Source organism: Somniosus microcephalus, unplaced genomic scaffold (genome assembly GCF_052327205.1).
Source record: "Somniosus microcephalus isolate GS21.2 unplaced genomic scaffold, FLI_Smic_1.0 unresolved_chr1, whole genome shotgun sequence".
Lineage (NCBI taxonomy): Eukaryota > Metazoa > Chordata > Chondrichthyes > Squaliformes > Somniosidae > Somniosus > Somniosus microcephalus.
In genome coordinates, this window is record NW_028225179.1 from 164,640,465 (window position 1) to 164,658,017 (window position 17,553).

At 53.9% G+C, this 17,553-nt stretch overlaps 2 protein-coding genes across 5 annotated transcripts in view; one reads left to right on the forward strand and one right to left on the reverse strand.

Moving 5' to 3' along the window:
• LOC147096466 (erythroid membrane-associated protein-like) overlaps positions 1-17,553 on the forward strand; it is a 72,158-nt gene that overhangs the window by 26,152 nt on the left and 28,453 nt on the right. The window lies entirely within an intron of this gene.
• LOC147096467 (butyrophilin subfamily 1 member A1-like) overlaps positions 14,924-17,553 on the reverse strand; it is a 51,259-nt gene continuing 48,629 nt past the window's right edge. For all 3 annotated transcript variants that reach the window (XM_085975240.1, XM_085975242.1, XM_085975241.1), the window contains one exon: positions 14,924-17,330. In XM_085975240.1, coding sequence (XP_085831366.1) covers positions 16,786-17,330 — 545 coding nt within the window. In that variant the 3' untranslated portion in view covers positions 14,924-16,785. The remainder of the gene's footprint in view (positions 17,331-17,553) is intronic.

The following is a 17,553-nucleotide window of genomic DNA, read 5'->3' on the forward strand; positions in this document are numbered from 1 at the left end:
AGGGTATTTGTAAGTCAGGAGTGTGATTTATCCCTCGATGTGTCCGTGCGCTTTTCCCACCCCCGTTTTAGTATACCGCTGATTAAGAATTGTTGTATGATTTAAGATAGTCAAAGTTATTCCTTGTGTGTTAAATTTTAGTTCCCATTGGGAGACGTGCTAATGGTTTTTGTCTAAATTGATTCTTGCATTCTGTTTATTCTCCTTGAAAATAAAGATATTTCTGATTTAAAACTCACCTTGTCTCACCTGATCCATTTGTCTTCCGAGTCACAAGTTGGGCCACACATCAAGGTTGTCTGGCAATAAGCCCAGTGTCTAGAACCGGTGAGGGGGGAGCGCTTCGGAACCGCTCACGAGCAGTGCGAAATCAAAACCGATCTAGCACACCATAAGCTCGTTAAAACGACCCCTTACAAGAGGAAAGAACAAAGGGAAGGTCTATGATGGGATGGAAGGCAGGAGATTGAATGACAAAAGAGATGATAGTGTAAGGCAAAAAGCAACATTGACTCTGTTTCACCTCTCTTCAATGCTGCCTGACCTGTTGAGTGTTTCCAGCACTTTTTGTTGTTATTTCAGATTTCCAGCATCCGCAGTATTTTACTATTGTATTAGTTTTGGGAGTCACTGGGCTGATAGATGTTTGTCGATAGCCTATCCCCAGAAATGGAGACAGAAGGGAAGAGTCGGTAATGGACGATGTGAAGTTGAGGGAAGGGTGGAAATTGGAAGCAAAGTGAATTAAATTTTCTAGTTCAGGGCGAGAGCAGGAAATGGCACCAATACAGTCATCAATGTACTGGAAAAAGGTGAGGGAGGGGACCTGAGTAGGATTGGAACAAAGAACATTCCCCATATCCCACAAAAAGACATAGTAGGGCCCATGCGGGCTCCCATTGCAACCACTTTAATTTGGAGGAAGTGAGTGGAGTCAAAGGAGAAGTTGTTCAATGTGAGATCAAGTTCAGCAAGGCGGAGGAGGGTGGTGGTGGATGGGGACGGGCTGGACCTCTGTTCAAGGAAGAAGCGGAGTGCCTTCAGGCCATCATTGTGGGGGATGGAGGTGCAGAGGGATTGGACGTCCATGGTGAAAAGGAGACAGTCGGGGCCAGGAAACTGGAAAATGTTAAAATGGTGGAGGGCGTCGGAAGAGTGTAGGTGGGAAGAGACTGGACAAGGGGAGAAAAACTGGAGTCGAGATAGGAAGGATTCAGTTGCGTCGGACAAGAACAGGCTGAAACGATGGGTGTACCAAGGAAGTCCTGTTTGTGGATCTTGGGAAGGAGGTCGAAGCGGGCTGTGTGGGGTTGGGGGACGATGAGGTCGGAGGCCATGAAGGGAAGATCTCCAGAGGAGATGAGGTCAGTGACAGTCCTGGAAACCATGGCTTGATGTTGGGTGGTGGGGCTGTGGTCCGGGGGGGGGAAGGAGGAGGAGGCGGCGGAGAATTTGCCGTTCAGCCTCCGCACGGCAGAGGCGGGTTGGCCCAAACAGCAGCAGTGCCGCCCTTGTCAGCGGGTTTAGTGAGCAGGTCGGAGGCCGGCTCTGAGAGAACGGAGAGCTGCAGGTTGAGAGGGAGGGAGGTTAGAGTGATCGAGGGGAGCAGAGACAGTGAGGCGGCCGATGTCACGCCAGCAGTTCACCATGAAGAGATGGAGAGAGGGCGAGAGGCCAGAGGGAGGGGTACGGGCAGAGCGAGGATTCTGAAGAGGGGAGAAAGGGTCGGCGGTGCAGGGGGGGGGCGGGGACCCAAATTCGCATACGACCAGGGTCAAGCAAAGCTACGTCATCGTACCAACGCTCTTCTCAATCTTCCTTGCTGCAATGCTCCATCTCACCCTCAGTAAGCTCCCCGCTGGACTGGAGCTAATTTACAGAACAAACGGGAAACTGTTCAACCTCCGTCGCCTCCAGTCCAGATCCAAGGTCACCCCATCCTCTGTCGTCGAATTACAGTATGCAGACGATACTTGCGTCTGCGCTCACTCGGAGGTCGAACTCCAAACCATCGACAACACGTTCACCGAAGCGTACGAGAGCATAGGCCTTACTCTAAACATCCGTAAGACAAAGGTCCTCTACCAACCTGCCCCCGCCAAACAGTGCTGCCCCCTGATTATCAAAATCCACGACAAGGCCTTGGACGTGGGCCACTTTCCATACCTCAGGAGCCTACTGTCAACAAGGGCAGACGTCGATGTGCCAGTTCAGCCTTCGGAAGAGTGTTTGAAGACCAGGACCTCAAACCCGGCACTAAGCTCATGGTCTACAAAGCAGCAGTGATACCCGCCCTGCTGTATGCCTCAGAGACATGGACCATGTACAGCAGGCACCTCAAAGCACTGGAGAGGTACCAACAATGCTGCCTCCACAAGATCCTGCAAATCCATTGGCAGGATAGGTGGACCAACGTCAGTGTTCTCGCTCAGGCCAACATCACCAGCATCAAAGCTTTGACCACCTCCGATCATGGACGGGTCAGATCGTCTGCATGCCCGATACGAGACTCCCAAAACAAGCGCTCTACTCGGAGCTCCGACACGGCAAGAGAGCCCCAGGTGGGCAGAGGAAACGCTTCAAGGACACCCTCAAAGCCTCCTTGAAAAAGTGCACCATTCCCCGACACCTGGGAATCCCTGGCCCAAGACTGCACAAAGTGGAGAAGAATCCGGGAAGGCGCCGAACACCTCGAGTCTCTTCGCTGGGAGCAAGCGGAAGCCAAGCACAGGCAGCGCAAGGAGTGCACATCAACCCAAGCACCCCGCCCACCCGCCCCTTCAACCACCGTCTGCCCCACCTGTGACAGAGACTGTAGGTCCCGCATTGGACTCATTTTTAATGTGGAAGCAAGTCATTCTCGGTTCCAAGGGACTGCCTAAGAAGGGAGGCCAAGGGAGTGGGCGCGGAGGCGAAAGTGGCGGGAGAGCCGGGCCGGTAATCCATCGAGGTGGGCGGGGAGGGGGTGAAGCCGAGGCCGGGGGTCAGAGAGGGGCCGCTAAGAGTGGCCGGTGAACACACGGCAGGGGCTGAGAGTGGAAGGACGGAGGGGCGGAGAGTGGAAGGACGGAGGGGCGGAGAGTGGAAGGACGCAGGGGCGGAGAGTGGAAGGACGGAGAGTGGAAGGATGGAGAGTGGAAGGATGGAGAGTGGAAGGGCGGGGAGTGGAGGGGCGGAGAGTGGATGTGCGGAGAGTGGAAGGACGGAGGGGCGGAGAGTGGAAGGACGGAGGGGCGGAGAGTGGAAGGACGGAGAGCGGAAGGATGGGCGGCGGAGATTGGAGGGACGGAGAGTGGAAGGACGGAGGGGCGGAGAGTGGAAGGACGGAGGGGCGGAGAGTGGAAGGACGGCGGGGCGGAGAGTGGAAGGACGGCGGGGCGGAGAGACGGAGAGTGGAGGGACGGAGATGGGAAGGGCGGAGAGGGGAGGGACGGAGATGGGAAGGGCGGAGAGGGGAGGGGCGGAGGGGGGAAGGACGGAGGGGCGGAGAGGGGAAGGACGGAGGGGCGGAGAGGGGAAGGACGGAGGGGCGGAGAGGGGAAGGACGGAGGGGCGGAGAGGGGAAGGACGGAGGGGCGGAGAGGGGAAGGACGGAGAGGGGAAGGGTGGAGGGTCGGAGAGGGGAAGGACGGAGGGGCGGAGAGGGGAAGGGCGGAGGGGCGGAGAGGGGAAGGACGGAGGGGCGGAGAGGGGAAGGACAGAGGGGCGGAGAGGGGAAGGATGGAGGGGAGGAGAGTGGAAGGACGGAGGGGCGGAGAGGGGAAGGACAGAGGGGCGGAGAGGGGAAGGATGGAGGGGAGGAGAGTGGAAGGACAGAGGGGCGGAGAGGGGAATGATGGAGGGGCGGAGATTGGAGGGACGGAGAGTGGAAGGACGGAGGGGCAGAGAGGGGAAGGACGGAGGGGCTGAGCGGGGAAGGGCGGAGGGGCGGAGAGGGGAAGGACGGAGAGGGGAAGGACGGAGGGGCGGAGAGGGGAAGGACGGAGGGGCGGAGAGTGGAAGGACGGAGGGACGGAGATGGGAAGGACGGAGAGGGGAAGGACGGAGGGGCTGAGCGGGGAAGGGCAGAGGGGCGGAGAGGGGAAGGACGGAGGGGCGGAGAGGGGAAGGACGGAGGGGCGGACAGGGGAAGGACGGAGGCGCGGAGAGGGGAAGGGCAGAGGGGGGAAGGGCGGAGGGGCGGAGAGGGGAAGGACGGAGGGGCGGAGAGGGGAAGGACGGAGGCGCGGAGAGGGGAAGGACGGAGGCGCGGAGAGGGGAAGGGCAGAGGGGCGGAGAGAGGAAGGACGGAGGGACGGAGAGGGGAAGGGCGGAGGGACGGAGAGGGGAAGGGGGGAGGGACGGAGAGGGGAAGGGCGGAGGGACGGAGAGGGGAAGGGCGGAGGGACGGAGAGGGGAAGGGCGGAGGGACGGAGAGGGGAAGGGCGGAGGGACGGAGAGGGGAAGGGCGGAGAGGGGAAGGGCGGAGGGGCGGAGAGGGGAAGGGCGGAGGGGCGGAGAGGGGAAGGACGGAGGCGCGGAGAGGGGAAGGACGGAGGCGCGGAGAGGGGAAGGACGGAGGCGCGGAGAGGGGAAGGACGGAGGCGCGGAGAGGGGAAGGACGGAGGCGCGGAGAGGGGAAGGAAGGAGGCGCGGAGAGGGGAAGGACGGGGGAAGGGCGGAGGGGGGAAGGGCGGAAAGGACGGAGGGGGGGAAGGGCAGAGGGGGGGGAAGGGCGGAGGGGGGGGAAGGGCGGAGGGGGGGAAGGGTGGAGGGGGGGAAGGGCGGAGGGGGGGAAGGGCGGAGAGGAGAGGGATGGGGCGGAGAGGAGAAGGACGGAGAGGGGAGGGACGGAGAGGGGGAGGGACGGAGAGAGGGGGAGGGACGGAGAGGGGGAGGGACGGAGAGGGGAAGGACGGAGAGGGGAAGGACGGAGAGGGGAAGGGTGGAGGGACGGAGAGGGGAAGGGTGGAGGGACGGAGAGGGGAAGGGTGGAGGGGCGGAGAGGGGAAGGACGGAGGCGCGGAGAGGGGAAGGACGGAGAGGGGAAGGGCGGGGAGGGGAGGGACGGGGAGGGGAAGGGCGGAGGGACGGGGAGGGGAAGGACGGAGAGTGGAGGGACGGAGAGGGGAGGGGCGGAGGGGCGGAGAGGGGAGGGGCGGAGAGGGGAAGGGCGGAGGGACGGAGAGGGGAAGGGCGGAGGGACGGGGAGGGGAAGGGCGGAGGGACGGGGAGGGGAAGGGCGGAGGGACGGGGAGGGGAAGGGCGGAGGGACGGGGCGGGGAAGGGCGGAGGGACGGGGAGGGGAAGGGCGGAGGGACGGGGAGGGGAAGGGCGGAGGGACGGGGAGGGGAAGGGCGGAGGGACGGGGAGGGGAAGGGCGGAGGGACGGGGAGGGGAAGGGCGGAGGGACGGGAGGGGAAGGGCGGAGGGACGGGGAGGGGAAGGGCGGAAGGGCGGAGGGACGGGGAGGGGAAGGGCGGAGGGACGGGGAGGGGAAGGGCGGAGGGACGGGGAGCGGAAGGGACGGGGATGGGAAGGGGGAAGGGACGGGGAGGGGAAGGGCGGAGGGACGGGGAGGGGAAGGGCGGAGGGACGGGGAGGGGAAGGGCGGAGGGACGGGGAGGGGAAGGGCGGAGGGACGGGAGGGGAAGGGCGGAGGGACGGGGAGGGGACGGAGAGGGGAAGGGCGGAGGGACGGGGAGGGGAAGGGCGGAGGGACGGGGAGGGGAAGGGCGGAGGGACGGGGAGGGGAAGGGCGGAGGGACGGGGAGGGGAAGGGCGGAGGGACGGGGAGGGGAAGGGCGGAGGGACGGGGAGGGGAAGGGCGGAGGGACGGGGAGGGGAAGGACGGAGAGGGGAAGGGCGGAGGGACGGAGAGGGGCGGGACAGAGAGGGGAAGGGCGGAGAGGGGAAGGGGGAAGGGCGGAGAGGGGAAGGGGGGAAGGGCGGAAAGGGGAAGGGGGGAAGGGCGGAGAGGGGAAGGGCGGAGGGACGGAGGGGGAAGGACGGAGGGACAGAGAGGGGAAGGACGGAGGGACGGCGGGGGGAGGGCGGAGAGGGGAGGGACGGGGAGGGGAAGGGCGGAGGGACGGAGAGGGGAAGGGCGGAGAGTGGAGGGACGGAGGGGCGGAGAGGGGAAGTACGGAGAGGGGAAGGGTGGAGGGACGGAGAGGGGAGGGATGGAGGGGCGAAGTGTGGAGGGACGGAGAGAGGAGGAGAGTGGAAGGACGGAGGGGTGGAGAGGCGGGGTGGGGAGGCGCGGAGCGAGTGAAGGCGGCTGGAGAGCGGGCGCGAGCGGAGCACTGAAAGCCCAACGGTCAAAGCGCGAGCGGGAAAAATGGGAGGCTGTGATTGGAGGACCTGCGAGCATGCGCGGGGGGTGGGGCTGAGCGCACAAAGCCCAACGGTCAAAGCGCGAGCGGCCGAGAGAGTGCAGGAGAAATGGGAGACTGTGACTGGAGGAGGGGCGGGCATGCGCGGGTTAGGAAAATGTGACTGGAGGAGTGGCGGCCATGCGCGGGGGAGAAGACGGTAAACGTTCCCACTCCCCGCCAATCACCGCCCAATCCCACACCCCGCCAATCACCGCCCACTCCCGCTCCCCCGCCAATCATCGCCCGCTGCCCCCGCCAATCACCGCCGCTCCCGCTCTCCCCGCCAATCAGCGCCCGCTCGCACTCCCCGCCAATCACCGCCCGCTCCCGTTGCCAATCACCTCCCACTCCCCGCCAATCACCGCCCGCTCCCACTCCCCGCCAATCACCTCCCGCTCCTGCCCATTGTCTTTGTTGCCGGGCTCCGCGAGCCTTGTCAAGGGAGGCTGCGATCAACAGGCGGCCTGTGCCTGGTTTGGTTAAAATGGACTCCACCTGGAGCCTGGGGGCCTGAGCCGTGGACCCAGACCAATCCTCCGGCAGGGGTTATATACATTCTTCATCGTTCACTCCTCATCGGCGGGCTGGAGGTTGTGGGGTGATGTGATAGAGGTGTACAGGATTATGATGGGTTTGGATAGGCTAGATGGGGAAAGGCTGTTCCCACGCATTGATGGTACAAGGACCAGGGGACACAGATTTTAGGTTTTGGCCAAGAGATTCAGGGGGGATGTGAGGAAAAACTTTTTTATGCAGCGAGTGGTGAGGACCTGGGACTTGCTGCCGACGGAAATGGTGGAAGCGGAGACACTCAATGTTTTCAAGGGGAGACTGGATAGGCACTTGAGGGAAATAAACTTGCAGGGCTACGGAGATAGAGCGGGGGAATGGGACTGACTGGATTGCTCTACAGAGAGCCGGCACGGACTCGATGCGCCGAATGGCCTCCTTTTGTGCTGTTATGACTCCCTCTGTGGTCTGTGAGAGTCAGCATGCAGCTACAGCAAGCAACTAGGAAGGCAAATGACATGTTGGCCTTTATTGCAAGGGGATTGGAGTACAAGAGTGAGACCACACCTGGATCACTGTGCACAGTTTTGGTTTCCTTATTTAAGGAAGGATATACCTACCATAGAGGTGGTGCAACGAAGGCTCACTAGATTGATCCCTGGGATGAGAGGGTTGCCCTGTGAGGAGAGATTGAGTAGATTGGGTCTATATTCTCTGGAGTTTAGAGGAATGAAAGGTGATCTCAGTGAAACATACAAGATTCTGAGGGAGATTGACAGGGTAGATGCTGAGAGGTTGTTTCCCCAGGCTGGAGAGTTTAGAACTCGGGGGCATAGATTCAGGATAAGGGGTTGACCATTTAAAAGACTGAGATGAGGAGGAGTTTCTTCACTCAGAGGGTTGTGAGTTGTAGGGATTCTCTACCCCAGGGGGTGGTGGATTCTCTGTCGTTGAGCATATTCAAGGCTGAGATCAATAGATTTTTGGACGCAAGGGATATGGAGATAGTGCAGGTAAGTAGAGTTGAGGTCGATGATCAGCCATGATCTTACTGAATGGCGGAGCAGGCTCGAAGGGCCCTATGGCCTACTCTTGCTCTTATTTCTTATGTTCTTAAATTCTATTCCAGCACTTCACTGTATTACACTGTGCAGAGTGTAGTGTATGTACTTTGCAGAAGGAACTATATTCTGCAGCCCCTGTATACTGCAGTACCAGTAGTGACCACCCCTGTATATAAGCCTGTGTAGTAACTTTTGCATAGTAGTTCCAGTTTGTCGCCACTCAGTAAAGACCTGCTATAACCAACTCCTGCAGTCCGTGTCTCAATTACACACGGACATAATACTGGCGACGAGCAGATCCGAACTTACCTACAGTCTGCACCACCTCATGGGGATCCATCCCTGAAGCGAAGTTGTCAGAGGTCGAGGCCAGAAGGAAGAAAGAAAAAATAAATAAAACAAACAGAAGAAACGAGCGTCGACCGTGGGCAACCGCCTCTGATTCATTGGAGTTGAAGATTTGCATGAGAGGCTGTCGAGAGCAGGGCTTGATTATCCTGTCGATGGTGTTCCAGCTAATCGGGCTGGTGGCAGGTAGTACACTGATCCTTCCTGGGCTGCGGCGGGCTAGAGCTCGATTGGGTGGCTTTTCAACGGGGCCGAGCAGCGTTGTCGGGAAGAGGAGAGAGAGCGAGAGGGTGGAGCACACAGGGCGCGGCCGGTGCTACGAAGCCGGGCAGCGTACAGACCCGAGAAGAGGGAGGAAAGTGTCCCGCAGGGTTGCTCCGACGACGGGGAAATAAAAGAAATTAGAAGCGCAGAAAGCCGCGAGGAGCTGCAGTTTGCCACGGGAACCGCGGAGAGCGGCGTTAGCAGCAGCGCGGGGGGGAAGTGCGCGAAGACCATAGGGCGTCGCCATCAAGGCATAAAACACCAGCAACAGCGCTAGCAGCAGCGGGGAAGACGGAAAGCGCGGGAGGCGCCATTTTGTTAAATCGGGGAAGAAGGCAAAGCGCGGGAGGTGTCATCTTAGATTTCCAAGATGCCGAAGACTGGCAATATCACTGCCTTCGATAATGCAATAGAAGACTGGACCACGTATGTGGAAAGAGTCGAAGTATATTGCGAGGCAAATGAAGTAGCCGATGAGAAAAAGGCATCGGTACTACTAAACTTAATGGGCGCAAGAACGTAAGGCCTATTGCGGAACCTGATTACTCCAGCCAAACCGATGGCGAAGAGTTTTAACGAAATTGTTGATATCCTACAGGAACACCTAAATCCTACACCGCTGCTGATAGCAGAAAGATTTAAATTCCACAGGAAAGTTCAGCATAAAGATGAGAGCAATGCTGATTACCTTACGGAACTACGCAAGCTATCAAAGCACTGCCAGTTCGGAGCAGGACTGGCAGACACCCTACGGGACACATTTGTCTGTGGACTCCTGAGTGAAGGAACCCAGAAGAGGTTACTCTTAGAGAAAGAGCTGACGCTAGATAAGGCTTTCAGCGTGGCAGTATCGTACGAAGCAGCAGCAAGGGGAGCTGCGGAAATACAGCAAAAGCCACAGGAATACGGCACCCACAAAATGACACGGGGATTTGAAAAATGTTATCGCTGCGGCAGAACAACCCATGACCAGAAGGACTGCTGGTCCAAGGACAAAATATGCAGGCAATGCGGAAGATGGGACACATTGCACGAGTTTGCAGGTCTGGGAAGAAGACTAACGACAACAAAAAGGCTACTGAGGAACAGTACAGGAAAGTACAAAAGATGACAGACAGTAGTTCCGAAGACCAGATGAGCGATAGTGAATCCGGGAACAAGAGACTAAGCTGTCTCAAACTTCACAACGTAATCGCAAAAGAGGATCACCAAACCATTTGGGTCACCCTCACGATAGCAGGGTCCCAAGTCAAAATGGAATTGGATACAGGATCAGCCCTGACCGCCATGAATCGACGAGACTACGAGCGGCTATTCTCACACATACCTTTGAAAGAGACATCCATTGTCTTGAAGACGTATACGGGGCAAAAAGTATACCCCAGAGGGAAAATAAGGGTGCCTGTCGAATACAACAGCAAGGAATTACAGAAATTGTATCTGTACATACTGCAAGATGGTGGACCACCTTTATTGGGACGTGAATGGATCAGAAAGATAAGTTTAGACTGGCACTCCATTCAGGCACTGACGGTGGCTGGTAAAAAGGATGACGACATCACACCTGGATGATTGTCAAAAAATCTTAGCTAACGCCGAAGAGGTATTTCAACAAGAACTGGGAACTCTTAAAGGCGTAACCACCTCGATAAAAATAGAAGAGAATGCAATTCCCAAGTTTTTCAAAGCAAGACCGGTACCATATGCAATTCGCCCAGCCATCGAGGCAGAGCTGGTGAATCTGGAGAATGCAGGCGTGTTATCTAAGGTAGACTGGAGCGAGTGGGCGACACCCATCGTTCCTGTCATGAAGAAAACGTTAAACAATAAGTCTGAGGAGCCAAGGAAGGTTCGCATCTGTGGGGACTTCAAGGTGACGGTGAACCCAGTCCTTCACACAGTACAATATCCTCTCCCGAGGATAGAAGATATTTTCGCCTCACTATCTGGAGGGAAGCGTTTTACAAAAATTGACCTAGCACAAGCATATTTGCAGATGGAGGTTGAAGAATCCTCTAGGAAGTACCTCACGATAAACACTCACAAAGGTCTTTACCAGTATAATCGACTGGTATTCGGAGTAGCATCAGCTCCGGCGATATGGCAAAGAGCGATGGAACAAGTCCTGCAAGGGATTCCGGGGACTCAGTGTTACTTGGACGACATCCTAGTGACAGGTGAAGATGACAGTGAACACCTTGCCAACCTAGAGCAGGTGCTCACTAGACTAAGAGAACATGGGCTACGAGCCAATCGCCCCAAGTGCGAGTTTTTTAAGAAACAGATATCGTATTGTGGCCACATGATTGATGAAGAGGGGTTACATAAGTCCCCTAACAAAATTGAAGCGGCAGTTAAGGCTTCAGCGCCTGAAAATGTGTCGCAACTGAGGTCATTCCTCGGATTGGTGAATTACTACCATAAGTTTTTGCCGAATTTGTCCACAATTCTGCACCCACTGAACGCCCTACTACAAACTGGAGTAGCATGGAAATGGAGCGATGAATGTAAGCGGGCCTTTCAGAAGGGTAAAGACTTAATCACTTCAAGAGAAGTATTGGCTCACTACAACCCATCACTACCGATAAGACTGGCGTGTGATGCGTCTCCCTACGGCATTGGAGCGGTACTGTCACATAAATTCCTTGATGGTTCAGAGAGGCCGATAGCTTTTGCGTCACACTCGTTAACTTCAGCCGAGCATAACTACGCCCAGATTGACAGAGGCCCTCAGCCTGGTGTGGGGGGTGAAGAAGTTCAATCACTACCTGCACGGTCAGAAATTTACTCTACTAACTGATCATCAACCTCTTGTCTCCATTTTCAATCTTCAGAAGGGCGTCCCGATAATGACAGCACAACGGCTACAGAGGTGGTCCCTTTTCCTAGGGGCACACCAATATGACATCGAGTACAAAGGAACTAAACAGCATGGGAATGCTGATGGATTGTCACGCCTACCGTTGCCGACGGTGGAAGAAGCACCTGCAGTGGATCCAGTGGAGATATTCCACTCGACCATAGTCGAATGTCTCCCTGTGACGAATGCAAACATAGAAAAGGAAACACGAAATGACCCGACACTCTCCTGGGTCTATGATTTAACGGTGAAGGGATGGCCAGCACATGGCGAACCACTGTTGCCAGCATTCTCGCCGAGAAGAGAACAGCTGTCAGTGTGCAGAGGAACCTTGATGTGTGGATCCAGAGTAGTAATTCCACCCAAATTGAAGGATAGAGTGCTCAATGAGCTTCATGAGGGTCATCTGGGAGGGGTAAAAATGAAGAACTTAGCCAGAGCGTTTGTGTAGTGGCCGGGAATCGATAGAGAAATCGAAGAGATGACCAAGAGCTGTACAGGATGCCAGAAGGTCCAAAACGCCCCACCACAAGCCCCTCTACATCCATGGGAGTGGCCCTCATCTCCATGGCAAAGGGTGCACATTGATTTTGCTGGTCCATTTATGGACTCGATGTTTTTAATTGCGGTGGATGCACATTCAAAGTGGCCAGAGGTAATAAAAATGTCCTCAACCACCACAGAAAAAACTATAACAGTCTTATGAACCATATTCGCCAGAAATGGGCTGCCTGAACAGATTTGCTCTGACAATGGACCACAGTTTGTGTCTGAAGAGTTCCGGAGGTTCTTAAAGAACAATGGTGTGAAGCATTACACATCCGCCCCATATCATCCAGCCACCAATGGATTGGCTGAGAGGTTCGTTCAAACATTCAAGAAGGCTATCAAGGCAATGTGTAATGAAGACATACCCCTACAACACAAGCTGGATAACTTCTTGTTTGCCTACCGGAATGCGACACATGCAGTTACCAACCAAACTCCAGCCATGATGTTCTTCAATCGAAGACTACGATGCCGCTTGGATTTGGTTAAGCCAAACATCAGAAGAGATGTGGAGAACAGGCAGTTTCAGAATATGAATGAAAGGCCGACCAGGAGTTTTAAAATAGGTCAACCAGTTTTGGCTCGGGACTACTGCACAGAGAAATGGCAGCCAGGAATGATCTGTACACGGCAAGGACCTCTAATGTATACCGTGGACGTTGGAGAGAGCATTGTAAGACGCTATGCTGACCAGATTCTAGAGTCACTGGAAAACGTCAATTCCACACCACGATCCGATACACCTGGTGATGAAACCGAAGTACCAATTGCATCTACCTCAGAATCGGTGATATTGGAAGCAGACGAACCGAACAATGACGTTGATCCCGAATCAACTTTGCCAGAAGAACCTGATACCCCAAAGAGGCGTTATCCAGACAGAATCAGGAAGCCTCCTCAAAGACTGAACTTATAATTGCTTAACTTCAGCTAATGTATCTAGCAACTGTAATTGTAAATATGTTATTTAATTATTAATCGAATGTTATGTACTGTTTAGCTAAAAGGGGAGGAATTGTAGTGTATGTACTTTGCAGAAGGAACTATATTCTGCAGCCACTGTATACTGCAGTACCAGTAGTGACCACCCCTGTATATAAGCATGTGTAGTAACTTTTGCATAGTAGTTCCAGTTTGTCTCCACTCAGTAAAGACCTGTTATAACCAACTCCTGCAGTCCGTGTCTCCATTACACACGGACATAATACAGAGCAGCAATACCAGCCTCCCTGAACTTCCTCACTAATCTCTCCATTGGAGAAGACATCAGGTTTCCAATCAATCACCGTCGTGATGAGAAGTATGAAGTGACATTTAGACGCAGATCGCTGGTCAGTCTTAATGTCATGGCTTGGAACTCTGACCAGCCAGAGAGACCGTATGTGACTCACCCTTACTACGAACACTGGTTTCAGTTCCACCGAGATGGCTTTATTGAGCTACAGAATGTCCAACTTGATGACAATGGGGTGTATGAGATACAGATGGACTACCTTGGAAAACAACTGAGGAACAATGACTGGGATCCGTTTAAACTGTGTGTGTTTGGCGAGTACCGAGAGACCAGTCAGAATGATAATTGCTAACCCCCGGATATAGCAACAGTAGGAGGCCATTCAGCCCCTCCAGACTGTTCCGCCAGTCAATTAGATTATGGCTGATCTACATCTAAACTCCATTTACCCACCTTGGCTCCATATCCCTTGATAGCTCACAGTGACAGCTGTGGCTCAGTTGGGAGCACACTCACCTCTGAGGCAGAAGGTTGTGGGTTCAAGTCCCACTCCAGGGACTTGAGCACATAAAGCTAGGCTGGTACTCCAATGCAGTGCTGAGGGAGTGCTGCACTGTCGAAGGTGCCATCTTTCGGATGTGACGTTAAACCAAGGCCCCATCTGCTCTCTCGGGTGGACGTAAAAGATCGCATGGCACTATTTCGAAGAAGAGCAGGGGAGTTATCCCTGGTGTCCTTTCCAATATTTGTCCCTCAACCAACATAACAAAAATAGATTATCTGGTCATCATCACATTGCTGTTTGTGGGTCCTTGCTGTGTGCAAATTAGCTGCCACATTTCCCACATTACAACAGTGACAGTACTTCATTGGATGTAAAGCGCTTTGAGACATCCGGTGGTCGTGAAAGGTGCTATATAAATGCAAGTCTTTCTTTCTCATACCCTGGCTAACAAAAGTCTATCGATCTCCGCCTTTAAAATTTTAATTGACCCACAGCCTTTTGGGAAAGAGTATTGCACATTTCCATTATGCTTTATGTGGGAAAATGATTCCTGATTTCACTGCTAAGTCACACACCATCCTGACTTGGAAGTATATTGTTGTTGCTTCATCATATCTGGGTCAAAATCCTGGAACTCTCTCACTAACAGCAGTGTGGGAGTACCTTCACCACACGGACTGCAGCGGTTCAAGAAGGTGGCTCACCAACACCTTCTCAAGGGCAATTTACTGTAGAATGGGCAATAATTGTCAGCCTTGCCACTGACACCCAAAGTACAAACAATGCTAAAAAAAACTCAAAATCTGACCAGAGTTTACATTTAAAGTGTAAAATAAAGCATCTACTGAAAAGTGTATTCCTCGTCTGTCATATTGTACAAACACCATTCTCCCCAGTGATGTTAAGACTCTGCTTTCCAATGTAATGCAGGTTATATTGAAAGACTCTGGCTGGTTGGTGGTATTAGCAGAGAAACACAAGGTGTTTGAGTGGAGTCATTAACCTGTTTAACAGAAATGGGCTCAGTAAGTGTAACAGTACCGTGTGAAATTACACAGAACATGGTGCAGGTTAATTAAATGTTATCCATAACCAATTTCTAGGCTGATGTTCCTGAATCTTCACAGAATTGCTGAGATCGGGATTGCCGACGAGTCTGAAAACAGTAAAACGCGGAGTAAATGGGGCCACAAAACAAGCAAAGAAATGCTTCAAATTTCTGGAATAAAACACCATTCAAATCAACCTCATTGTTTCCACAGATCTGTTTATTCACTCTGTAAAAAGCCAGCGACATGGAAACACCGATAAACGTGTTGTTCATTTGTAGCATTAGCAGATTTATAAAATCTATTTTACTGAAAGAATCCTTTACAAATATTAACTGTTTAATATCGAGTGATGGAAACTCGGCAATAATCCCTCGGAGGAGCTGGACCCTGGGGCTGACATCCTTGGGCTTGGCCACTCTGTGTTGCTCCCAAAGTAGAGATTAGCCCAGTGCTGGAATAATGCTGTTACAGCAATAATATAAAACACTGCGAGCAGAAACACGAGTCCTGGTGACCTCACCCTCAAAACTGCCTCCGAACAATTCCCTGCCCAGAATATAATCATGGGAGCGAGCACGGGGCTGGTACAACAGGACTGAGTTACAGACACTTCACTCCGGATCGGGACTGAGTTAGAATCACTTCACTCCGGATCGGGACTGAGTTACAGACACTTCACTCCGGATCGGGACCGAGTTACAGACACTTCACTCCGGATCGGGACTGAGTTACAGACACTTCACTCCGGATCGGGACTGAGTTACAGACACTTCACTCCAGATCGGGACCGAGTTACAGACACTTCACTCCGGATCGGGACTGAGTTACAGACACTTCACTCCGGATCGGGACTGAGTTACAGACACTTCACTCCGGATCGGGACTGAGTTACAGACACTTCACTCCAGATCGGGACCAAGTTACAGACGCTTCACTCCGGATCGGGACTGAGTTACAGACACTTCACTCCGGATCGGGACTGTGTTACAGACACTTCACTCCGGATCGGGACTGTGTTACAGACACTTCACTCCGGATCGGGACTGAGTTACAGACACTTCACTCCAGATCGGGACTGAGTTACAGACACTTCACTCCAGATTGGGACTGAGTTACAGACGCTTCACTCCGGATCGGGTCCGAGTTACAGACACTTCACTCCGGATCGGGACTGAGTTACAGACACTTCACTCCGGATCGGGACTGAGTTACAGACACTTCACTCCGGATCGGGACTGTGTTAGACACTTCACTCCGGATCGGGACTGTGTTACAGACACTTCACTCCGGATCGGGACTGCTAACCTCGCAGATCGATCGGGTAATATCTCCCCAGGAATTCCAGGCTGTGGTCTCTGGAGGGGCAGAGACTCTATTCCAGTCCAGGTTGGGCGGGGATGATAAGTTGCAGGGTGAGGGTGGGAGGGTTATTCAGTGACCCCTCGGCCCTGCTGGGGTTCCAGTCAAACACTGATTACAAACTGAGTTACAATTGGAAATGTTTATTACACAGAAACACCTGGGAGGAAATGGAATGAGAAACTGAAATTGGAGGTGAAGTGGGGCATCGGCGCCCTTTGGGAATTAAGGCAGAGATCAGACATGTTGACCACAAAGTTTCGATGCTTTTGAACGTTAGATGAAATTAGCTCAGAAGCACCAACCACAAACTATGGACATGTGGTTTTACTAACGGCCACAAAATACAATAACAGTGAGATCATAAAAATCATGTGATAATAACATATAGGCGAAAGATTGTGTGACGCGAGATAGGGAATTAGCCAAACAGCAACTGTGCACGCGGGCCTTAAGCCAATTAAAACAGTGTAACGGAATACGCACGAGGTTAATATGACATTTGAACGTATAAATATGTAACGCTTACTGTATAATTTTGGAGAAGTCCTTACTGGTCCGCCAGTTAGAGATTGTCTCCCCATTATTAAAGACCATTTGAATAACGATCTAAAAACTTTGTGCCGAGTGTTGGTTTAAAATACTCCACAACAGAGGTAAATGATGGAAACAGACCCATTACATTCAGCGATCTTTAACCCCGCAGATTATGAGTGGCGCCTTGTTTTTCCCGCCGTCTTTCGGTCCCGGATCGAAGATGGGAAAGATTCTCTCAGTGAAAGTGTCGGTGAAAGTGTAGAGATGGGACATATTGTCCACATTGTAAAATGACACCTGCCCGCCCTCATAGTCCAGGTAGACCCCGATCTTCTGGGGCTTCACACTCAGGGTGAGGCTAGTCGATGAGGGGGAGGTGATGGCAACATAGTCACTTCCAGGGAACAGCTCCACAACCCAGTATCCACCCTCAGGGCTCACGTCGATTCCCCCTCTCCTCCTGGCAGACACTCGGGTCACTCCCACAAACCACCGAGTCTTGTCCACCACCTCCACCTCCCAGTAGTGTCTCCCTGATGCGAATCCCTCTGATCCCAGGACACAGCTCCAGGAATCAAACCTCGCCGGGGTGTCAGGGAGCTCCTGCCGTTTGTCTCCGAGTCTCACACTGGTCCAGTTCTCAGACAGGATAAGCTGGGGGTTCGCTGTGTCTGGATCCAGAGTCACAGGCTCTGCAATAAAAATATAAAACTGAGTCCGGCACCTGGAGCTCAAACCATCACCAATCAGGGGCAAAAACCCGGAGCAGCCTGATCCCAGCTCGCAGACCCACATTCACACCCGGTACGGACCAGCTCAGTGTACCTGCAGGTCACACACAGACCCAACTCCACATTCACACCCGGTCCAATCCCGGTACGGACCGGCTCAGTGTACCTGTAAGTCACACACAGA